This window comes from Vidua chalybeata, chromosome 9 (genome assembly GCF_026979565.1).
Source record: "Vidua chalybeata isolate OUT-0048 chromosome 9, bVidCha1 merged haplotype, whole genome shotgun sequence".
NCBI classification, from domain to species: Eukaryota; Metazoa; Chordata; class Aves; order Passeriformes; family Viduidae; genus Vidua; species Vidua chalybeata.
Window position 1 is genome coordinate 14,831,427 of NC_071538.1, and position 25,031 is coordinate 14,856,457.

Sequence of the window (25,031 nt, forward strand, 5' to 3'; positions counted from 1 at the left end):
CAGTCCTTACCCCAGTTTTGGGGTAGGACCTCCCTCCTGCTTTCAGGGCCAGACAAGAGTCCTGCTGCCCTCTCCCCCCTGACAGCATTCTTTCCTCCTCTAAGGAATCACCAGCATTGGAGCCCTTTACTGGGCTCCTCTGGGGCTTCATCTTCCATTCTCATTCCCACCCACAAGGAGGGTCTGAGCCACCAACTTCTGCAGCAACTTGTCACCATCACCTTGTCCCTGAGCCAGGCCAGGGGTCCTGTATCAGCAAGAAGGCAGTTTGCATCCTCCCTGCACCTTGCCAGTGCCCTGCCGTGACTTTATTTTGCATGGCGACTTTGAGGGGAGCTGTAAAACACTCAGACGAGTTAAATAATACACGACAGTGTACGGTATAAATTACAGGAAGCCAGCGGTGGAGCGACATTGTATGCTGAATAAATTAAAGGCTGCGTGACTTACAGGCAGGATTGATCTGCCGAGCATTTTGTTTAGTGACGTGCTTGTCATAAGGGAGAGCTAATTACAGGCGTGGAGGCGCTCAGCTCCGGCGCTGGGGAGCACAGAGCAAACTGGGCTCACCAATGTCAGCGGGGTCCCTGCACTTCCAGGATTTGCTCTTTCTGAGGCCAGCCTCATGCCAGGCCCCGTTAGCTGGATGCCTGCTGTTTTCCCAGGGCCATCCAGCACTGTCACAGGCTGGGAAAAGCACTGTGCTGCCACAGGGAGCTGCCACAATCTGGAAGTGGGTGTGCTGGTGTGGGGGACACAGGCAGCTGGTGGCTCTGGGGTCTGCCCTGGGCAAGGGCTGGTGTTGGGGCTGCCTCAGCAGCTTAAGGGAAATGGACATATTCTATCCTGAGCCCAGTCTTAATGGAGCAGAGCCATATAGGAGTGCATCCTTTGCTCCTGTGGCATTACTGAGCCCAGCACTGCTCACAAGGGTACCCAGGGCTGGCTGAGCAGCAAAGCTGAGAGCTGCGGGGGCTGATTTGGGGACTGAAGAGTGCAAAAAGGGAAGCACAATTCCGAAATTAGGTGGGGATGCTGTAATAGCAGGATGCTGCCATGAGCCACCAAAGGAGGGGGCAGTCTTCTTCAGATCACAGTTTGGACTGGATAATTTTAGGGAAGATGTGCTTTACCCACAAGGTTGTGGGAGACTGCTGAGAGGCTTGGATTCAGCTGGGTGACTTTAACCACCAAACTTGGGGCTGAGTTTGGAGGCTTGTCCTGCTGGGCTTCGGAGCAGGGATGGCTCCTGTGCCAGGAAGTCTGTCCCCGTTGCCTGCACAGCTGAGCCATGCCATGCAGGCTGTGGGCAGCTCTCGAGGTCACGGCAGAGGCTCTGCCATGGGGCTGGTGGAACGGGGACCTCCCTGGCCTGCCACAAGGGCGCCGGTGGCTGGAGACCGTGCTCCGGAGCGGGCCGGCCATCGGGATGTGCTCCCCTCCGGCTCGGCCGGCTCGGCGGTTGTCTGTCACTCGGTGGGATTATGAGTAGTGAGTGTAATGCATCGGCGTATGAATAGGGTTGTCTGGCTGATGGTGATGTATCGTTTTTCATTACTGCCTCTCAAGCCCTCCCTGCTTCACGTGTGGAAATTCTATTTATTCCCTAATTTGTAAAAATTCCCTCCTTATCTGATACCAATCAGGGAGGGGTAATTGGCTCTCCAGGGCTAGCGGCTGGGGTCCTGATGAAGAGATATGTGTGTCTGCTCTGGCTGTCCAGGCACCCTGCCCTGCTGCACCAGCGACACAGGCCACAATTAATAATGATTTGCAAATGGCAGACAAGCAATAACGCAGAAAGATGTCCAGCCAGCCTCCTGCCCGCCCCTTAATTTCCTTCTGTAATATAAATGGCACGGGAACGAAAATCCAGCGCTATAAATTCTAAAATTAGTTATTCACCGTAATAAATGGTTCCCTTTTTGGTGCACTGTTCTCCCCATCCTTCTCCCCTGACCCCCCCCACTTCCTCCTCCCCTCCCAGCCCCCTTGCCTGCTACCTACTTCATTTGAGTCCTCATATGCAAATGCTGTAATTTAACGGGATGGTGAAGTTGATTTTCATGTTAACTTAATTACTTTGATTTATGAAGGGCTGGGATGTAGACACAGCTCCATCCTTGCCCACCTCCCACCCTCACCCCTCTGCAGTCCTGCTGACCCGCTGCCTCTCTTTCTTCCCTTGGCTCAGTCCTCTTTTCCTCCACTTCCCAAGTTTAGTGTTTTATTAGCTGCCTTTAAGTGGACATAAGTCCTCGCGACAATTGCATGATGCGGAGGACAAATTCCCCGTCCTGCCTTGTTTAATCGTGCCTGGATAATGGATGTATAATTGACTCATTTGAATGCTTTTGCCTACAGGAGTGCAGAGCATTAAATGTTTGATTGCCTTAATTTCCAAACAGATCATTATCCCCTTCTTACCCGCTCTTAATAAACACTTTATGAGGATTTTTTTTGTAAAGGAAAAAAATCTCCACTCCTCGTACTTCTCTGAAGTGATAAACTCTAATTAAGTCTAATATTTAAAAATATGGTAATGGTGACTTGTTTGAATAAGTGGCCTGCATTTCCATAATTTCATTATTACGTAAAACACGCTAATTATTTGAAGTGTGCTTATTACTAAAAGAGAAATCTCCTTCTAATAAAGATGAAATTGGCTTTTTTCCCTGTATTGCTGTGCACGCCGCTCCCCTTCTCTCCTGGACGGTGAGTGGCCACAGCCAGGAGCAGGGTGATGGCAGCATTCGCTTTGTTTGCTCAGGGAAGGCTGCCAGTCAGGGGATGCTGGATATGCAGGAATAGGCACAGAAGCTGAAGGACAAGCTGAGGTCTCTGTACACCCTGGGTCACCCTTGGTCCCAGCAACATTGGTGCCCTTTGGGCTCACGAGCTCCAGGAGTTGTTGGGAACATTGCAAGCTCAGCCCCTGCTGCCCATTCCCTCCAGCAGGGATGCCCCTGCTGTCATGGTTTGCCCTAATGGCATCGCCTGTGCCAGGCTATCCAGCAGCCTGTGGGGCTGGAAGGTGTCTCAGCAGCTGGGTGTCTTGCAGTGCAGAGGCCCCAGCCACACAGGTCTGCCCTGGGAGGGGGCCAGCATGATGGGTGCGTGATGGGAAGAGTGGTTCCCAGTGCAGAGGATGGGAGAAAGCATCCTGTCTCCCACAGGGTGACAGTGGCCAGCCTTGGTGGCAGAAAGAAAGTGCCCAAGGCAGCAGGTTGATGGTCAAGACTGGTCCCCTTTTGCTGCTCTTCCTACTGACCTGGGAACTGCCAGAGATGGGCCCTCCCTGCTCCAGTGTCCCTGCTGGGATAAACTGGATTTGGAGGTTTTGCTGACCCCAGTGTGCAGGGAGTGGGACAGGCATCATGTCCCTCTGGGACAGACACAGGTTGAGGGAGGATGAGTATGAATTGTGTCCAACCCCTCTTCAGAGCCTGTGCGGGCGCTCTGTGGCGGGGCAGGCAGGGAGGCACTGGGATGAAGTCAATATAAAACTAATTTTCTTTTCTTCATGAAGAAATGAGGTGTGTGGCAGTAACGTAATTGCAGATAATGAGGTAAGTTATTCTTAATATTCTGCACGTCGCTGTCAGCTCCACCTAATATACCTGCCGGCTGTGCGGGACACACACAGCCCCTTGCCCCATGCACAGGATTATGAGGCCATTAATTTGGGAGCAGCTCGGCAGGACCATCCCTGGCATCCCTGTGGATCCCTGGGAACTGGGAGCACTTGGTTCTGACATGTCCTTGTCACCACTATGGTGGGCGTCCTGGTGTCCCCACCTTGCCCAGCATGTCATGGTGGGGATGGATTCAGATCAGACACAAACTCCCCCTAGCTCCAGTGTGGACACGGTGAGTGACACAAGAGCCTGGCTCTGTGTGCTGGGAAAATGCTGTCACTCCCTGCCCCGACAGTGACATTCCTGCTCACAGGGAGCAGCACAGCGCACTGGGGGGGAACACAGCACCCAGTGCTCCCATTCATGATTGCTGGGAACACCAGCAGCAGTGCCAGACTTCGTGAGATCTCTGAGGTCCATACAGCTGCCGCAGCTCACAAGGCCACCTGCTGTCACCCAGGGGCGGCAGTGGGGAGGCTCCGGGTGGCGGTGGCCGGGCGGGCCTGTTTCCACTTTGCAGGGAGCTGTTATACAAAGGCAGCAGTGATATTATTCATTAACAGTAATCTGCCATTAGAACATTGACAAATGGCCCCTCGGCGCCTGAGCATCAGTTCTGGTACAGCCCATAAAGCATGGGGACAGTTTAAATATGGACCTGCTCAGCTCGGGCTGGGGGTGATCTGTCTTCCCGGCCATAGCACAGGTGCAGTGGGGTTGCCTCCAAATGAGCACGTTTGGGGGGGCCCTGCAGTCCCTGACCACCCACAGCCCACCGGGGCAGCTGCTGGGATGGAAAAGCGCTCTCCTTGCTCCGGAAGCGTCTCGGCCCAGTGCACGGCAGTTGCAGCAGCGCTCAGCCCCCTGAGCCCCCGTGGTGGAGGTGTCTGTGTGGTTCGATCCTGTGGGAGAGGTGGGAGAAATGCTGGCAGGGCAGCACACATAGCCCCTACCCTTCTCCCCAGTGCCTGGGCTGGGTGTGGAGGTGATGCTGCTCCTGGCAGCCCAATCCAGCAGCACAGACTCCTGCTGATGGAATCCTTGAGCTCATGCTGGGTTCACAGCAGTGCTGCCGTGCAGTGGCTGGTGGGAGGGCACACACCAGGCAGTCAGCCCAGTGCCATGGGCTGGGGGTTTTCTGCCTCCATCTCAGCAGAGGAGTGCAATGGGAATGTCTGTGCCCCTCCAAGAACAAGGCAGCCATTGATGCTGAACGACCACAAACTCCAGCCTAAACTTAGGAGAGCGTTCTGCTGCCCCATGTGCATGCATGTGTCAATGTCCTTGGCTGTCACTGCAGTGAGAGCTTGGCAGGACATGGAGAGGGCTGAAATGAAGGTGTTGGCCCAGTGTGATGTTATAGTGGGCAATGCTGAAACACATGGGGCAGGAGTGTTAAAACCTGGTGGGCTAAGCCAGCCAGGGTGACTGGAGGCTGGGGTGTCACATTACCCCACACTGCACTGGCAGCTGGACCAAAGGAGAGTCCTGGAGGTACCAGCCCCAGAACCCAGCACCTCAGGGCAAGCTCAACCCCAGCTGTCCTGGGCCACTGTATGGGGACATGGGGCGATGCTTGGAAGCAGCATAGCAAGGTGAGGGGCACGGAGGCAGGGCAGAGCCACTGCTCTGTTTGCATGATAACCCCGGGCTCACCCCTTTCACACATACTGCACAACACCCCTAAATCAATTGCATCTTATTATTACAATATCAATATACAATATTCCTACAATAACACCATTGATTTTCTACTCAGAGGCTGCACCTAAGTCTGTTTTAAAGAGGAGGGAGTTAATAGTGCCCTCATTAAAAATCTATAGATTACCCCCCACCCCAAAAAAAAGAAAAAGCAGTTTATATTCATTAGGGCTATTGAATATAAAGTAATATGTTTGTGTAGGACATTGGAGTAATGTGATAATCCGTCCGCATATCAGGGAGAAATCCACTTAGCAACCCTGTCAGCTTGACAAGAAAAATGTGCCCATAAAGTCGGGAATACATTGAGGGAGTGAGCGGGAGGAGAGCGGGGGTGTGTGTGCATGTGTGCGCCTGTGCAGAGCCATGCTGCCCATCAGTGTGGGACCACCTTCACCCCATCACCCTGCTCAGCCCTGGGACACAGGTGGGCACCCCTCAGGCCCCTGGAGGTGTCTGGGGCTGGGACACTCAAAGTGTGCCAGGATGGGGATCAAGCTGGGGGCTCCGCAACCTGCCAGTCTCCCCGGCCCCAGGTAGGGTCACCAGATGGGACAGGTTGGTGGGTGCCAGCCTGGGTGCTGGGGCAGCACCGCCACAGCCATGTGCCCCCCAGGGAGAGCTGGGCTGGGTGGGGGCTACAGGGTGGGCAGGGCTGCCTGTGCCCTCCTGCCAGCCTCAGACTCTGCTTGTCCCCTGCCCCGTGGTCACCTTTGCGATGGATTAAGCACTGAAAAGCAGCAGAGCAATCCCGGTCGCGCTCTCTTGGGCTGTCAATTGCCATTTTTGTAATAGAAATTCCTTTCACAAGGTAACGATGGCCAGATTTAGAGGATTTCATATTGTTAATAATTCCCCAAACAGCCATCTGACTGTGTTGTTTTAAAAGCCGCTTAGTTTTTTGCTTTGGAGTTTATGAAAATCTCCCACTCTAATATCCCGAGAGCCAGCCTATAATTGTGTTATTAAATCAATCGGAGCGGATTACATTGTAAAATCAATAGATGGCTGTAATTGCATATTAGAAAGTTGTTCTGCTGTTGTTGATTTTTTTTTACATGGATAATTATAATAAGCGTGTTTACCTTAGCGCTGATTTGGAATGAGTCTCACTAAATGATGTATGACGAGCTTGGCACGCTCGCTGCCAGGGGCTGTGTCATCATTTGGGACAGCAAGGACAGCACTGGCAGCATGGGCGTGTGGGTGGCATTGACCCAACAGGGTCCCACCAGTTTTGCAGGGTGACAGCTCAGAGTTCAGGGTGTCTCCCAGCGCTGGCACCTGGCAACAGAGCACACTGGGATTTTGGGGAGGCAAATGATGGGGTGCAGGAAGCAGACAGGTGGGTCACAGATGGTATCCCCAGGGACCAGCTTGGGAGTCCCAGGACGTGCCATGGAGTCTCGCTGCCTGTCTGGCAGCTGCCCAGATCTCTGTGCAGTTCCCCCTCACCAATATGGAGCAACAGTCAAGTCCCAGTGCCCACTCAGGGCAATGCTGCAGGCTGTTAGGTTGGCAGTGGGACACCTGGGACTGTGCTTTCACATCCAAACTGCTCACTTGCCACCCACCTGCCACAGCTCCAGGATTTGCTTTGCTGTTACTTTTTGGGGGTACCAGGCCAGGGCTGGCTGGGTGGGGGTACTTTGGCCACAGACAGTTGAACTCCTCTTACCTCCGCTTCAAGCCACTGTTACCCTGTTAGATCCCACTGGCAGCTGGCTCCAAGGGCTGAGAGTTTTCCAAGGGGCTCAGTTGTCTGGGGGATGAGATGGAGCAGGTGATCCTAAGGACAGTGAGGGGATTGCTTGAGTGGGAACAAGTGACAGCAGCGGGAGCCGGCATTGTGGCTTGGCTGGGCAGGACACCTGTCACCTCCAGGGGCCTTATGCAGCAATCAGTGTCACCTTGGGCAGCAGAGAGGACAAAGGCACAGAGAGATGGGCTCACCTCTGCTCCCACACCAGCCAGTGGGCTGGGGACCCCCCTCCTTTTTTCGGCTGTCCTCATGCCCAGCTGCTGTCCCGTCTGGCACACGAGTGACAGGAAGGAGTGCCATGAGAGGGTCTTGGGGGTCACTCCAGAGGCTCATGGCACTGATGGGGACGTTACCTTTTTCACTGCCAACCATCAGCTGGGAGGGTCCTCCCTGGCAGCTCATGGCAGCCCCTTGGGGAGCTGTGCATGGGGAAAATCCTGAACCTCCAGCAGACACTGCGGAACAGGTGATGGCTTTGCCAGCGGGTCACTGGGCACAGCAGGGCTGGGCAGTGCTGCTGGTCTGTCAGGGAGCATCCAGGAGGCCGGGCAGCCCCATCCCTGCAGGCAGATGCCTGGCAGCAGGACAGTGCTGCCCGTCTGCGGGGGGCCCTCAATCCGGCACGCGGCACTGTCAGCAGGCAGCCTGCTGTCTCCTAGACAGTGAAATATGGCCACAATTAGCCCGGATACAGTTCAATTATGATAAACAGCGTTTGCACCCTTTAAGCTGTGATTAAAAGGCCTCCTCCCGTTGATAGAGAGACCTAATTTCACATTATTATCGCTGTAGCTTGATTATAAAGCACTCCCTGGATTTACAGTTGGGAGATGGATGTGGAGGCTTCTTTATCATTTACACATCAGTAATGATGCAGCCTTCCCTCCACCACAACATCCATCCAGCAGCGGCGGGGAGAGGGGGGCCTTGCCTGCACCCCCCTCCCGGGGCACCCTCTCCCCGTGTCAGCCAGGCCCCGCTGCCACACGCAAGTGGGCAAAGTCACCCTTACGGTAACAGCTTGATAAATGGGCGGGCGGTAATGAAATGGAGACATCAAGGCGTGGGGCGAGGAAGAAAGAGTGGTAATCGGAACGAGTGGAGCTGTCCCGAAACGGAGGGGAGCGGGAAGAAGGATCGCCTCTGCGCCGTGTGCTGTCAAGGGAGAAATTACACATTTACTCTTGCTTTTTCTTAAGGAGACGGCCCTCATAGATCAAAACATGGATTTACAAGCCAATTTTCAACATGAAATATAGACACTAGGAATCAATTTAAGCCCAGCTTCTATTTTAGCAAACGGTGCCTGAGTTTAGTCCCAGGTAAATAACACCAGAGCCTTCCCCTTTCCCATCTTGCTGCTCTGCCACGGCCCAGCACCAGGAGTGGCTATGGCTTGCCATCCCAGCCACCTGCCACTTGTCAAACTCTGGTCTGTGAGCATAGGGAGGCACCACAGGCTGGCTCTGATGGGGACATGGATGACCCCCGACCTTCAGGTCCAGGGCATGGATCCATCTCAGCTCAGCACTGGGTCATACTGGGATGCAGGTGGCCAGTGCTGGGACTGGGAACTCTGCAACCACACACATCACTGCAAGGTCCTTGGGACAGAGTACCTGGACTCGTGAGGACATAGGCCCAGCATGAGATTCGGAACTTGCTCCAGCACTTCTTGTTTGGATCATGCCTCTAACCCAGTATCTCTGTGCTTTCCTCTTAGATGACTGCAAGAACATTGCCAACATCATGAAGACACTGGCCCATAGAGGCTTCATCTTCAAGCAGACCTCCAAACCTTTTTGATCCCCGAGGCAAGCCAGGCAAGGGCTGCATGCGCCCGGTGCCGGCGAGGCGGGGAGGACGGGCTCCAGCATTAAAAAAAACCCCGGCAACCGAGGCCAGAGGAACCGACACAAAAAAAAATCTCAATTTCAGCTGTTAACTCCAGTAGAGGTTGTATATATGGGAAGGCAAATCTGTGTAGACCTGATGTGACTCCCTCTCTGGGCTGCTCCGGACATTATGCCATGCTAGCGGACAGCCGCGTAGGGCGCTTGCACCACATTTTAGACTTGTAGTTCGTTTTTTTCTTTGGCTCCTGATTTCCGTCCCTCCCTCCATATCCCACCCTGTTCTCCCTCTCCCACCCCGTAGCCAGAGCATCCCCCATCTCCACCCTGGCATGGGCCATACCCACCTTCCCTTCTTCTTTCTCTTCTCTGGTTTTATGTTTTCAGGCCTTGACGGCTGCTGCAGCGATGCCGGTGTGTGCCTGCACTCGGGCAGCACTCACGGAGGCTCAGTGTCGAGACGGCCCCTCGCCCTCCCCGCCAGCTCCCCCCGCCTCTCCCCTGAGCGCCTTTTCCCCTTTTTGAGTCAACACTAACCCCTCTCTGACTCCTGTATGTGACAAACGCGATCCGTCTCTTTATGTTCAAGGTGAAGTGCCTGTATTCTCCGCTGCAGAGCCCCTGGCAGCCCCACCGTGGGCTGCAGGGTCCCGGAGGGCTCCCTTCAGTGAGGCAGGGGCCCAGCGGACAGGCGGGCGGCAGGAGGGAGGTGACAGTGTCCGCATGGAGCCCCGTCCCGTCCCCGTTCCGTCTGCTTGTGCCTCTTGCGGGGCTGGGTGGGATGCCCAGCCCTGCCTCGTCCCTGCCGATCAATTCCAGCTCCATGGGGGACAGGCCCGCCACAGCACCGTGTCCGTGTCCGGTGGTGGACGTGCCAGCACGCGCTGGCCCCCGGCCCACAGGTACCTGAGCAGGGGAGCTGCAAATTGCCCCAGGCCCCTGAGCGTGCTCCCCACCAACCTCCCTCGGTTCCGAGCTGAGGCTCAGCCCCCCACGTGCTGTGCCCCTCACAGGTCCCCGCGGACGCTCAGCAGCAGCTGGCTTGTTGCCTGAGAGAGTTGCCGAGCACATCCCCTCCGGCTGGGTGGGCTCCCGGCTGGCCAGGGCGGTTGGGGGGAGCCGTGGGGCGGGCTGAGGGCGCACGTCCTCTCAGTGTCACCCAGCCCCAGGGCCCTGCTGAATGGAGCCCTCGTCCGGGCACTGACCTGCAGGGAGGCTGCAGCCCCAGGCCCGTGCATGCATGGCCTGGAGCGAAGCCGGTGACGGCAGCCAGAAGGGCAATACAGGCACTGAACTTGGCGGTACATGACTGCATGGTGTGTGGTGTTCCAGTTAAACCAACCGATAATGCAACCCCAGCATTTTCATTGTCTAGTTATTCCAATCCTTGCTGTAAATGTGCCACATGAATAAAGTTTGGGGGTAAAGGAGCCCGGGCTGTGCCCATGCACGTGCAAGTTTATATGGGGGGCAGAGGGAGGGAAGTGCCACCTGGATATGTGGGAGTAGAGTGCTCCTTGGGGTATGGCACATCCATGCTCCCCATGTTTTGGCTGTGAAAGGGCGGTCAAAGTTCCCTGCTGCTGGGAGCACTGCCCCACGCTCCAGCATGGGCACTGTGGGTGGGCACCAGCCCCACCACCACCTCGGGTTTGCCTGTACCCCAAGGCAGCTCTGCCCTGAGGATCCCACCAGTCCATCACAGCTGGGCCTTATTCATGGGTGCACCTCCTGCAGTTTTCTGCCCAGGACAGGGTGACAGCCACCACTACATCCCACTGGCACCTGTCACTCCACCCTGTAGCCTGGCACACCGTACCCACACAGCTGCCACTGCATTTGGAGCATCTTGGCTACAGAATGGAACCAATGTGGCTCTGCTGGGCCCTGGGGCACCTGCTCTGCCCCACAAGTGCAACGCTGTGGGGTGCAGGAGCCATACCCAGCTGTGCAGGAACCACCACTGCATCCGGGTGCCCAAGGAACCTGCCCTGTGCCAGAGTGCCACTGGGCGACAGGGATGCAAGTATCCAGCTAGCACCGAGTGGGTAGCTCCCAGAGGGCAGGGGCAGTCCAGCCCACTTGCTCCATGCAAAGGTCACAGGGGTTTTACCAGTTCCATCTGTGCAGCCTCTGATCAGCTTTATTGACCCTTTTTCGATGGGAGTCGTCTAATTAGTTTTTTATGAAAACTAAGAACTTGGCCTTTGCCCTCTACTCCTGCAGGCGAGAATGTGACTCAGAGAACATTGTCACGGTGGATCGATGATGGAAGGCAGGTGTAGGGGACACAGGGTGGGCAGGTGGACATCAGCCCAGGGCAGGGCACACAGCCAGGGCCACCAGTGCCCACAGTGGGCAGCACATAAGCCCAGGATCCCATTGCGATGCCTCAGCCCCTCCCACCACAGACTGAAGCCTTGGTCAGGGCAGCAGGAGGATGAACTCTACTGACAGTCAGTGCTGGGGACAACACAAGTGTTTCCAGCAGGGGCAGCCCCTTACGAAGGTAAGGCAGCACTTGCAGGTGTTGGGCACGCAAGAGTTACTGGAAGAGAGCAATTACACAAGGGCTGGGCACGTGGGATGCTGGAAGGAGCTCTCCAGCCTGGTGTGGGCAGCACAGGAGCAGCCTGGCTCAGGACATGGTAGCCTCAAAGGCAGCAGGGGCTGCAGCAACTCCAGCTGTCACCTGATGACTGAGGCAGATGGGCTCCCAACAGGGTCTGTGGCACCCAGCCTGCCTGGGATGGGGATGAGACAGCTCCATGCACCAAGGCTAGTGGTCACAGGGCAGCCATGGGTGGCTTGGGGCAGAGACTTGCACATCCCTGGGGCAGCTCTCCAGCACCTGCCACAAGTGCCTGGAGATTGCACTGCTCCAGAGGTCAGAGAGGGTCAGGACTATGGCACTGGGCAGGGGATAGCTCCCACTTTTCTCTGGAGCACTGCAGTGTTTGCCCCAGCAAGGCCCCTGTCCTGTCCCATGGCTGCAAGCTGTCCCTAGGGGCTCCAGGACAGCCAGCACTGCTCCTGCACCTCCTCATCCTCACCCTGCACAGAGTGCTCGTGGCTTCTTCACCCTCTTGATGGAGAAGGAGCTGGAGGCCAACTCCCTGCAATTTCTCTGCTTCAAAAGGGAGACAGGAAAGAAGAAAAACCCCAGGAACAGCAGGTGGAAGCACTTGGGTTGTGGCAAATACATCCACCTGTCTCGGAGCTAGCCCCAGGGCTTCAGCAGCACTCCCGGCAGTGCCAAATGGACTACGCTGCCTGGCTGAAGGCAGAGCCAGATCTTTGCATGACAGGAGGGACAGAGCTAATCCAGCAGTGACAAGGGCACCCCCACAGGGGATGTTACCTTCCTGACATGAACATGGCTTGAGAATGGTCAGGAGGAAGGGAGCTCTGTAAGAACTCGGTGGCCCCAGGAGCCCTGACCAAGCAAGCCAGCATGCACCAAGCCCTAAGGAGTAGGACACTCAGAGAGGGGCAGAACAGCTCTGTGCTATGGGCAGCTGTGCCAGGGAGGTTTGACATGGGACAGGGCAGAGCCTGGAAATGCTCCTCTGCCATCCAGACCTGCTGTGATGTGGCCCAGGAGCAGATCAGGAGGCTGACAGAAAACCAGGGCTCCTTAAAAAACCTACCCCTTGTCTGGGCAGTGCACTCCAATACGCCCAAACGAGGCTGGCAAGTTCAGGGGAACTCCCCTTCACAGAGAAGGTTCACCCAGCCCTAGGAAAGCCAGGGCCATTGCCACCAAGGGGGACATTCCCCAGCCCCAGCACTGCACTGAGACTGTGCCAGGTGCCACACGGACCCTCTGCCCACAGCCATGGTAGGGTCAGCACCCAGAGCTGGGCTGTGTGTGTGGGATGCCCCAGACACAGCACAGCTACCAGGTACCGTGTGCTGGCTGCTGCAGGGACACGAGGTGCCAGAGCCCCAGGTCCCTACGGCACAAGGCACCGCAGGCAGTGGCACAGGCCAGCGCTGCACTGGCACAGTGACTGCAGTCTGGTGCCTGCTGTGCCCAGCCCCACAGCCCTCTCCTGTCCCAGGCCTGCAGAGCCACTGCCCCAGCCCGCAAGCGCTCAGGGGACGGACAAGGCAGCAGGGACCCGGAACGAGGCAGGCCTGCCCATCCCTGCTCCTGTCTGCTCCCGGCCATCGTGGGAGGCCCCGCTGCCTCCCCTGGTGGGAAGCGGCCCCCAGTTCCCGCCGGGCAGACGGCAAACAGAGCATGGAATTTGCACGGCTGAAAGTTAAATACAACACACACACGGATTTCGTCAGAGGCCCTGGCACCGCTGCCTTCGTGGGATCCGATTAACGGGGAAATAAAAGGGCCAGAGAACCCACACAGCAGAGTGAGCAGATGCCCTATAAAAATCAAATACAGGGTAATCAAGGGGACCAAAAGGTACATTTAAAAAAACAAAAACCCACCCTGGAAACAAAGGAGCTGGGCTTTGTGGCTTTCCTGGGAGGGCTGCAGAATTAATGGGGAAGAGCACATGTGTTTGATAATCTTTATATGGCAAAAGACCCATCTTTCAAATATGTCACAAATTCATATTAATCACCTTCCTATTGCCTTCCGTGGCACAGCTATTGCAGTTGCCTCGGGCAAAATTGGGAACTGTCTGGTTAAAAAAAATGTTTTACATTATAATTTACAAGAGCTTACAAGTCTAGTTTCTTTTAATGGAAAGAACGATTAAAAAAAAGAGAAGAATATATATACACCCTGGTATATATACACTATATATATTAAAATATATATATAAAAGACAGATATTGTAACTCCATCTGGAAAGAGAGAATGTTTGATCTTAACAATGTAACTTCTAGCTTTCAAACAGGCTCAGAAAACAAGAAGTCAGCAGGAGTTCAGATAAAGGAAGCTTAAAAGTCAAATAATTCTGACTCTGAACCCGAGACTTCTTAGACTCAAGGTCCTTTCCTTTACCCATTAATGGGCTGACTTGTGAGCTCAGGAACAAAGTGCTGCAATGTGAGGATTTCTGAGAGTCACTCATTACAGATCACTGAGTGGAGTCTGAGTTGCGGAAATCAAAGGATCCAATCTGGAGTAACTGGCTGAACTTCTGCTTGGAACTAATTTGTTCCGAGTTCGGCTCACCTTTCACCTCCCAAAGGCCCCGAGTAAAGTCCCTACCGGGGTCAGCCTCAAACAGCACTGGGGGGATCCCAGCTCAGCTTTAATGGTCAGCAATGGGCACTGCAGTCCCTGGGAGAGCATGGACAGGTAGCCAGGATAGGAGAAAAGTGGTGGACACAGCAGGGCAGGACAGCACCAGGCTTCCCACTGCCCCACAGGCTCTAAGACAGATGCCTCTCCCAGCCTGGCTAACACACCCTGCTGACATGTCCTCCATCCCCACTGCTGGCCAAGACAGCAGACAGCTGCTGACAAAACCAGTATCTTGAAGGACCCTGGTGTGCCTTTGCCCATTCATTCCAGTTCCTGGGAAGGAATCCAGACATGCCAGGCAGCGCTCAGGAGTCAGGACTCCTAGTCCTATTCCTGGCTTCGCCACTCACTCCCTCCAACATCTGGAGCAAGATCTTTCTCTCCAGGGAAACAAATCTGGCTTCAGGGGAGCAGCTGGTTTGGAGGCTGAACTAATGCATGCTTAATCCAACATGTAGAGTGCCATGGACAGGCAGTGCTAGACAGCACAAAGGGATTCTCCAACTCAGAGGAATTTCAAGGAGGGAGATTAAATTATTCCCCCAAAAGCCCTGGCAGCTCAGTGACAAAGCACACACTTGAACTCTGGAGTTCAAGGCTGGTGTGGCGGGGTTAAACCACTGCAGCAGGACAAGGGCAGGTGTCATGGCCAAGCACCCACAGCTGCAGGAGGCAAGGGAAGGAATGGCCATCAAAAAGCACCGCTGTGCTCTAGAGCTGCTTGTTCCCACCACCAGCCACACTGCTGCCCTGCTGCCCATGCTATGGAGCAGGAAGAAAGCGCTGTGCTTCCACAGGCTGGTTCCTCAGCACTGTGGCCTGGCCCTGCTGTCCCCACCATGCCCTGGGACACCTTGGGGCCATCGGTGGGGACACATGCATGCACCCACTAGCCATCCCCCTTCTCAGTGCTGACCGAGCCCAACAATCTTCCAGAGGTAAATTTCAGCCATGATGCTGGACAAGAGGCACCAGAGCTACATCTGCCAGCTCTGGGCAGGGCAGGGAGGATCACCAGGACATGACCTCTACTCAGCTCAGCCTGTCTTGGGAAAAGCTGGCTGTGGGCTGCAGGGTGTTGATCTCTCTCTCCCACCACCACATAGCCCAACAACCATAGAAAGGTTCAGGGCAAGCACACTGCCAGGCCCTGCCTGACTCTCCAAACATATCTGAACCAGGCAGAACATGGTACAGCAGCCCCATTCTCTTTCTCTCCAAAATACCCCTCCAGCTGGGATGTAATTTCCCCCCCACCTCAAAAGGTAGCAAAAAATGGTCACAGTGTGAATGTGCTTGACCTTTTGTCTTGGACTAATCTAATTGTGTCGTCTTTGTGTAATCAGCCGGTAAAGGTCAGTGCTGTATTTAACATGGGGGCCCTTTAGGTACTGAATTTGCCTTGCAGTGAATTAACTTGATTATATTTCTTTCAAATATGTCAGAGACCAGGTCAGTTTAACTCTCTCTGTTCTGCCTGGGCCCATGTCTTTGTTTCCAATTCCAGGAGGTGGGACCAAGGAACAATGTGGTCAGAAATACACACATGGGCTCCCTCCTCCTACAGGTATGGCCACCACCACCATCTCTCCCACCTTCCCAACTGGCCAGTTCTCAAGGGAAACCAACTGTACTGTAAATCAGCCCGAAAAGTTTGCAAACCAGGACACTCCAGACCGCAGGGAGGGAGGGGGTGAGATTCCAGATTGAATGCAGTAGGGAAAAAAAAAATAATAATTCGAAAGACTCCTTTACAAACATGAACCTGTCTCAGTGGAACTCTTCCTTACGACTCAACATTGTCACAATCAAATAGGACATTACTCAAGTCCAGGTTAACGTGTCGCCTCTGCCGTTGACAGATAAGGTGTTCTCAATATCCTGCAATACATTATACATTTTAGAAAGTAAAGGTCTGTGCCGCTACCAGGGGCAGTGCGTCGGAGGCGTCGGGGATGCCACGGTGTGGAGATGGGCAGCTTTCATCAGGCAGTTCAGCTCAGCTGTGCCAGGGGACTGCACAGAGGGGAAAGCAGCCTCAGCTGATCCCCAGGCTTACCCTTGGCCCTGAGGCAGTGGTGAGGGGCTGGGCAACCTGCCCTCCTGGAGGCAGGGAGGAGAGGCCGGTGATTCACATCCTGCAGAGGTACATGCACAGGACATTGCCACAGGGCTCGCACTGGAAGAAGCCCTAGGCCAGGCTTTTCTTTCTTGGCACTGGAAATAGGGTATAAAAACCCTCCTTTGCTCTTCAAACACCTCTGTCCTTCCCAAGCCTCCTGCTCCAGGCAGGGCCACTGCTTGACTCCAGGGTCTTGGGCAGGTCATGTCTCATCACCTGAAGACTGCTTTCCCCACCTGCTTCCCTCTGCTGAGCAACCCTTACAAGGCTGTGTCTAGAGGGAAAATGCCTCAGGTTTGCAGCTGTACTGTTGCTGCCTTAGAACAAGCTCTCATCACCCAAAGCCTCACCGCTTTGGTCCACAGTGGCACCCACACCAAGCCATCTGCCTGCATGCAGGATGTAGAAAGCCCTGCTGACCCCACCTGTAGCACCAAGAACACTGTCCAGCACAGGAGACAAGCCCAGAGAGCAGCACTGGGACTTGGGGGGGAACAGGCGTGTTCTGCTCCCTTGGATGCGCATGCCTGGAAGGAGAGCAGGGCAGCATCCCCAGCGCTTGTCAGGGCATCTGCGTCGGAGACCTGAGTGCGCCCTGTTCTGCCCCCCCGACCTTCCTTCTCACCGAGTTGGGGGTCAGTGGTGCTCCTACTACATCAATGATCTGGTCCTTGGTATCTCCCTTGCCCTCCTCGATGCCGAGCCCTGTCTGGCCATCTGGATGGGCACCTTCCACGCTGAGGGGGCCGATGCTCCCAGCTTTAGCCAGGGCCTCGTAGCGGTGCCGTAACATCTGCAGCTCATACTCGCAGTTGGCAAAGGCTTGTTTCAGCTCGTACAGCAGCACCAGGTCGCTCCGCAGCTCGTTGAACATCTGTACAATCTCCTCTGTGGGCATAGGGTTAAGATCTAGGGAGAAAAACACCCCCTGTTAAATACCCAGACCTACAACCCTCCAATGAAAAATCCCTATAAAGGTCTCAACTGATCTTTCATTCCCACAAAGATACGCCAGGAGCCTCGCTCCAATAACATGGATCAGTAGCAAATGGTATCCCTAAGGGCTGCACTCCTATTTTTCAGGCTGTCCTTTGGTTCTGACCAAGGACTAAGGGTAAACCTGCAAAGTCCAGGACTCAGCAAGTGAAGGATGATGGAAGACCACATAACTGAATCTTGCCACCCACCACGTCACATGAAGGGAGTTCTGTCTTGCAGAGAGATTGGATCCACACTGCTGCAAAGGGCAAAAGAGCTCCTGCTGCTCCCTACACCTTCACCAACAACAGGTGGAGGGGCTGAGCTCTATTGCCTCTCTTACTGCTCCTCCCAGGGCAGGTCCAAAGCAGAGAACTGCTCTGCTGCTGTGTTACAGATCTGTTTGTAGCAGCAACTATCAGATCACCTCCCCACACCTTGCATTCTGCTGCACCCACCATGCACACACACAGAGCCAGGAAGAGCTGCAAGTTCTGCAGAAGGAAAGGATGAAGCTCTGCATGTTTGCTCTGATACACAGCAGTGGCCCCTGTCTGCAGGGCTGCCCACATGACCTCCTTCCTGCTGGCACTGTGTTCACCCCCACAAAGCCCAGGTGTGGTTCTGCACTCTTGCGAAGCCACAAGAGACCCTCAAGATATGTGAGTTCTGTGAGGCAGGAGTGGGGAGTCAGGAACCCCTCCTTACACTCATGGAAAGTGAGCTCCAAGAAGCACTCACATGCTTCCCTCAGGCTTCCCTAGCAAGCACAAACAGCAATTCCCTTAGTTCTACAGCAGAAAGAGGAAACCATCCTGGCTGAGACACTTTCACCAGCCACAGGAGCTTAGTTCCCTTAGTTCTACAGCAGAAAGAGGAAACCATCCTGGCTGAGACACTTTCACCAGCCACAGGAGCCGTTCAGAATGGCACAGTCTCCGATACAACATATCGAGCCATAAACCAGTTGGCCCAAAAAACTAACAAGACTTAACAGAAGTCAGTGGTGGGAACAGGCTCAGTAATCTCTTGTAAATCATTAATAAGGTTTCTATTTTTCTTTCTATTTTTCTCTTTTCCTACCTTTAAATGTCTCTCCAGACACAGTGGGGGGGAAAGGGATCATCAGGTGTCTAATCAAGAGACTGCATGCTGGGACCTGTAATACCTGCAAACTGTCCCCACTGCATGGAGAGCAGCCGCTGGCCATAGGCTGCACTTCTCCCCCTCTAGCCACAAGCAGGTATTGTACATGTTAAGTGAACCCTTCTTTCAGCTGCTAAGACACTCGAGTTCAAGAGTGAGGGATGTGTGTTTATTCGCCTTTCAGCAGAGATGCTCCAGATTTTCACACAGCATGCAACCTATAAAGGGGGGATGAACAGTCCCAGATGCATTTTGGACTTGCCACCGTGAGCAGTAAATTAAGAGGAAATGAAGCTTAAAAGAAAGACAGGGCAGCCCTGAACAATGCGCGTGCCGTGGTCACTAACACACTTAGAAGTACCTCTCCTGGCAAGGCTGAGATTTGCCTTCCTAATACTGCGCTGCCTCTCTTGATAGTTAAAAAGGCCCAAACAAGAGAGAAACAAAGGCTCTTTTAAAAGATTTTTCTACTGGGAGGAAAAAAAAAAAACCCTGTGCATCTTGTTCTGGCTTTTACCCTCTCTTTTTTTTTTTAACACATAAAATATTTTAAAAACCATTCACATACTGTTATTCAAGAAACTGGCTGTATTACTAGGGGAAAAAATAGCCCATCTCGAGAACAAAGGCTAGCTCTGTGTGTCTCTTTCTCTCTCGCGTGCCCCCTTTACTCACCTACTCCGAGTTCCATCAGCATCTGCTCCAGGGCTTTAATCTTCTTCTGTCCCACCGAGCTTGGCAGTTTCATCTGGAACACAAAGGTAACAGAGCCACACAGCTCAGAGATAGCCCTCACTCACAGCCGTCTAGTTCAAAAGGCAAGAGAGCTTTTCTTTTTATAGTGCAGGGGGAACAAAAAAAAGAAAGGGAGAGAAAGGAAAATCAAGTGGTAAGAGAGGGAGACAGGGGCTGAAAGTTTTCAGACTAGGTCTGAGGGCAGGTATTGAAAAGCTCGGTCGTGAGGGCTTTTATTTTCTCTCTCGTGTGTGTGCAAGACACGCTGTTTTACAGTTTCCATGTGTCACTGAATTAACAACAAAAGTTCTTCTTGGCTTCAAACCCTCTCCCGCGGTGCCCAGCCCATCAAAGGACTCATTTACACAGCGGCTAATGTGCAATGCTGCCCTACTTTATACGCTTTAGCCGGCCTGATTAGACTCATGCGCTAACAGACTCACTTCTCCTTTTACCTGCTGAGCCCCAGACCTGTGGGATTCATTTACAGAGCAGGCTTTGTAACAAAAGGGAGAGACAGAGAGAGCACAGTTACTTGACTGGCGGAAGTGTGCACACACATTTACATCGGAGCTGAGGGGCTAGGTGAGAGAGGAAGCATCAGATGTGAGCTATGAAAGGGAATTGGAGCTGGCCAGGAGAGGAAGAATCCACACACTTAGCAGGGTCCTTCCTCTGCATTCATTTGGGCTCTAGCAGGAGTGCTAGCTGCTCAGACCAAGCATTTATTAGATTACCAGCAGCACAAACGCAGCTGGCACAATATGGCAGGGAGAACAGGTTCCCAAGCCCTGCGGACATATTCAAGAAAAATTTAAAGCTCTTGGCTATGCTAGAAGATGCACCAGGAAAGAAATGGTTCTCAATACTGCATTGACAAACACCCTTCTGCACAGGCACGGGCTGCCCTTCCATATCCAACCTTGGAAAGGTGACCTCACGCCTCAACATGGGGATCCCAATCACCAACCCAAGTTGCCTGGCAGGCCATTGAGCAGCCAGGAAGCAAGAGCATCCTGCAGCCATCCTGCACCCAGCACTTACTGACCAGGGGCCCAAACCTCAGCCATGAGTCCACCAACCACGAGTCTGCAACATGGCTGGCAATGACCTGAAGGAAGAAACATTATTCACTCCACTTTAGAACTGGCCTCTGAGGAGAGCTCACTGGGAGGGCCTGTGGTCACCTTACTTCCCACAGGCTGAAGTTGCCCGAAGCAGGCAGCCCAACATCAGTCTCCCAGATTAGACCCACTGCTTTCAGTGTTTGCTGCTCCAACACAAAAATGCCAAGAGGCTCCACCTGGAACTTCCTAATTCCTCTGAATGCAGGAGCACTGCATGCACAGACACATCCCCAAATGGTGAGATCTCTAACCTTAACTCAGCTATGGCTGTGTCCCATCAGGTTGCTCCACAACACCAGTGCAGGACCTGTGTAGGACCAGAAGGATCCTGCCTTCTCCATAACACCACTTCAGCCAAGAAACCAGAGTATGGATGCCACAGAGCACCCCAGGGGAATGGGCCTTTCACGGTATATGCTGAGAAGCACCAGGACCTTTTTGACAGATATTAGCACCACAAAAAAAGACTCCAGCAAAGGACCAATAGGACTATTAGGGGAGGATTTCTAAGAAACCAGCCTGACCCAGGGAATCCAACAGGAGCACTAGAGATAAAACAAACACACACCTTCATGCAAACAGCACGGGTAAGGACTATAGGATGCCTCTGCCTTTTTTTTTTTTACCCCAAAGGTCTTTGGCTTAGTGCTGGGATTTCTGCACAGCAGTCAATTTCATACTTCTTTCCTACTTGTAAAGAAACCAATTCTTTGCAGTTCACCACAAAATTATTGTTTTAGCAGAAGAAAAGTTGTCAAAGTTATCACGTATCTGGATTTCAGTCAAGTCTTCAGCCCAGAGTCTCAACTTGAGCAGAAACTCACTAAAAAAGGTCTTCTGAGGAGCTCTGCTTCACAGACTACCTGCACAGGCTCTCCTGAAAAAGGAGAGGATAGAGCACTAAGATAAGGCAGCCCAGAGCACTGGGACAGGAGATGTTCTGTTTATTCCATGGGTGCCATGCTGCAGCTAGCAGCAGGATGCCAAGGAAGGAAAGGTCACTTTGCACAGCTTAGCAGAAGACTGAGCAGTCAGTCTAGAACATCAGGAAGTTATCCCTGAAAGCAAGAGGATTCAGCCCAAAGAACTGTTCTGCGCCATGAGGAATCATACAGAACATTTAAATTGGTGACAAACCCAGCTCTGCCACAGCTTGGGGATGTATGGACTGACCTAGTCAGAAGGTACTTCCCTTAATTTGGGGGACACAATGAGCCCAGCATCTCCCCACTGAAGAGTTCGTGGGCACAGAATACTTGTGTGACTATCACAGCCCTGAGAGTGTCTTCACTCCTGCCCCAACACCAGACATTGAAGCCTTTTTAGCCAAAGGCAGGACTACCTTCTGGCAAAAGCACGGTGGGCACCAAGCCAGCTTCAGGAACAAAGGACAAGAAAAGTTCATCCCTGGCTAGGCTAGGTAGACAGACAGGAGGTCTTGGTTTGTTGGTTAGAGGAAGAGCACAAGCTTTCCTCCTGGGAGGCCTTCACTAGTTCAAGCAACTGCTGGTAACACAAACAACCTGGCAAAGCCTTCAACTGTGATGTTGTGCACATCTGGATCACGTCCCACAGGAGTCCGGTCTTCACTGACACTCTTGAAGATTAGAGGATGGAACAGGGAGAGGTAGGACAAATTAATTTAACTTCAAAGAAAGGAACACTTAAGATGCTGAGGAAGAGTGGGACTGAGTTTAGTTTAAAACCACATCAATTAAGCTTCCCTTTAATTCAGGCAGGAGGATCTGGCCTGCAAACAGGAAGGCTTCATTGGTTTCTCAAAGCAAGAGTATATTTTAATTTTACCATCATTAAGAAAATGTTATGATTTATGTGGCTGCTGTCGGACTAATATCTTTAGAATTTAGCTGGCTAAGCCAATTCATCTCTAAGACTGATGAAGGCTGATTGCTCTCTATGCAAAATGTATTAAAACTAAATGAGCAGTCTATTACTCAAATGCTGCTGATAATCTGTTAGCCAAGGTCCGTTAGCTGGGCTGCCTTGTTGCAAGAGAGAAGTCTTCATGCTCTGTACAGCTCTGATAAGACCAAGCTAACTTCAGGAAGCCCTTCTTTGTTTTGGCCTTTCAAGCAGATACCCACAGAAGCAGCATAGTGCTGGAAGTGGTGCTCCCTTGCCCCTCATTCCCAAAGAATGAAGCAATCTGCAGAGGCCACAAGTCCCAGCCAGCAGCCCAGAGAAGAGCTCTCTGGCTCATGGTGTCTGCACTGGGATATGTGGTTTCTGTGGGCCATATCTCTGCATTAATGAAAACACCCCTTCAGGCAACCTTACTGCTGACACCACAGCTCCTGGGATGTTCTTGGTGTTGTCATGGATGGAGGCCTCCACAGGGGCTGAGGAAAATTATGTTCCTCAGAGAACTCCAGTGAGCAACCACAGCTTCTGAGGTGAATGGCATTTGCCCTTTTCTTTCCTTCCTCATAGTAGACTATTATTGTTATTTATTAGCTTTAAAGTCCCCATATAATAATAATACCTGGGAAACAGATTGCTCCCATCAGAAAACTGATTAGCTGGGATTTTTGAGGTTACTATATTTTGGATGCTCTTCTCCTTTGACAGCCTCTCCCTACAGCCCTCTTTGCAGCACCAGCCTGTGCTTATAATTATACCAACATCACTTTTGATTTAAGGACTGTAATCCTTTGTCCTTGCTATAAACAACCTGCATTAAACACATGAACTGCGTGTACCAAGAGAAAAATAAAGAGCTACAGAAAATTGTGAGTCAACACCACAAAGCCATAGTACCAGAGCCTGTCTGTGCAGAAAGAAGCCTGGGATACACAGCCTCTGCTGGAATGCACTTGGTCTGGGGGACATGGAATACAGGGCACTGCCCTGCCCTGCTCTCCCCTGAAGGAAGAGGACATTGCTCCAAAGCTGGGTCATGCAGTTTAAAAAGATCAGAACAGAGCACCCACCACACCTTCACAGCAAGGGCTGGAACTGGGGTGGATCCTCTGCAGTTCAATTTCTGTACAGGATCTCACCATGGAGTACCCTTGAGGTTTTGCATGATACAGGGTTTTTATTTAATGTTCGAGGCATTCTGCCAACAAAACCTTGCTAATTCACACTAATGACTAGGAGACCTACTGCAAATTAATTGCTAATTGGCAAAATTCATTAAATTAACAAACAGGATAAGAAATAACTGAAGATATAGCCTCCCCAAACAGACTTGGTTCATTTATTTTTGTGTTCCATTCAGTTTTCATGATTTATGCTAATACTTTTAAGCATAGTTATAAATGTATTTGAATCTATTTTAGTAGAGTAATGAAGTCAAAATAATATCAGAGCTTGCAACACAGTCCTATTATGTCTCACAGCATCACCACCTGGCAGGTAGAGGCTGTCATGGGGATCTGCAGTAGGAATGGAAGAGGTCTGCAGGATCTACAGATTCAGTCAGGGCCCTTGAGTGATTGCATTTGTGTGGTCATCTTAAATATCCTGCTCTCAATCCATCACTTTCTGATGCTCCCAACTTCCCACTCCTCCTCTAAAAATCTTCTTTTGTGCTGAAACCTTTTGTTTGGTCTACCAACAAAATACGAGGTTTTTAAAATTAATCAGTGGTTATTTAAATTTTGCGCATGTACCCTCCCTGATGCTGCACTTCATTTTAATTCAATTTTAAGGTAAGCTTTTTCTTAAAATCAGCCTTCCCCCACCCTAAAATAGAACTGTCCTAAAAACAGTAATCGTAAAATCTCCACACATCTGACTTGTGCCTGTACAGCCTGTACGGCTGTACCTGTGGCTTTATGCACCAGCACCAGTATTGTTCAGCATTATAATACAGCTCACTGACATTGAAAACCACCTTCCTTATGGATTTCAGCAGCAAGAAAACTTTCTCATTAGGCACTTTCTTCATGGATATCTTTAGAGTACTGAATGGTTTAGTGGATTTCCAGGAAGGAGTGCTAAAGTTTCAGATGAATAATGTTTTTTGCATTTTTTGCCTGAAGGTCAAGCATTCCTGAGTTCCATGGATCTACTCTGCAGGAGCAGAGAGCCTTCACTCCTGTACAGTTTTAAGACTCAAGGAAGGGAAGAACCATATTAAGCTCTGGAATTTGAAAAACCTCAGCTAAAAAATTCAGTTTTAGATATGAATTTGCACATTTCTGAAATTCTGAAGTGCTTCACTGCATGGAACTGAAGTGCTGCAGAAGAAAGAACTGCACAGGACATTTTTACTGGGGGTATTTTATGCTAAAAGCACATTACCAGAATGACATTACAGTAGTTTGCTTTAAGCAGATCTGCAGATCCCCAGATAGTCCTACCCCTGCCTCTCACTACAGGCATGAAGACCAAGCTGAGACCTGCAGAAAATGGAAATGGCTGTAGCCTCTAAGCTGCATCTGACAGAAACAAATCAAGAGCACAGCAGTGTGTGCTGTGATTGCAGGGAGGACCCTAAGACTGGCCACAGGAGGGGGAATTCCAAGGATACTCTACCATAGTACAAGAACATCATGTAAACATCCAGATCAGACACAGCAAAGTGTAGCAACACATGCATTTAGTCTTGAATTGATGTTGCTTTTCTCTTAAATAATTTAACTGAATCTCCACTTACACAAATACAAACAACCACAGTGACTAATTACAGTCCAATCATTATATTGGTTACACTAATGAAAGAAAAAAGTGATATATATATGGAGCTCTGCACGTGTTACACACAATAAAACTGGCTGATG

At 52.1% G+C, this 25,031-nt stretch overlaps 2 protein-coding genes across 5 annotated transcripts in view; one reads left to right on the forward strand and one right to left on the reverse strand.

The window, feature by feature from the left end:
• ERI3 (ERI1 exoribonuclease family member 3) overlaps positions 1-10,384 on the forward strand; it is a 129,816-nt gene extending 119,432 nt beyond the window's left edge. For all 3 annotated transcript variants that reach the window (XM_053951065.1, XM_053951067.1, XM_053951066.1), the window contains exon 8: positions 8,825-10,384. In XM_053951065.1, coding sequence (XP_053807040.1) covers positions 8,825-8,907 — 83 coding nt within the window. In that variant the 3' untranslated portion in view covers positions 8,908-10,384. The remainder of the gene's footprint in view (positions 1-8,824) is intronic.
• Positions 10,385-11,650: 1,266 nt separating this feature from the next.
• Positions 11,651-25,031, reverse strand: part of DMAP1 (DNA methyltransferase 1 associated protein 1) — a 32,089-nt gene continuing 18,708 nt past the window's right edge. Inside the window, exons 8-10 of one of the 2 annotated variants that reach the window (XM_053951064.1) lie at positions 19,097-19,169; positions 16,923-17,206; positions 11,651-12,081 (exon numbers count right to left, since the gene is read on the reverse strand). In XM_053951064.1, the coding sequence (XP_053807039.1) occupies positions 12,004-12,081; positions 16,923-17,206; positions 19,097-19,169 (435 nt within the window). In that variant the 3' untranslated portion in view covers positions 11,651-12,003. Of the gene's footprint in view, positions 12,082-15,886; positions 17,207-19,096; positions 19,170-25,031 lie in introns of those variants that run through there. The other variant, XM_053951063.1, reaches the window with a different exon arrangement.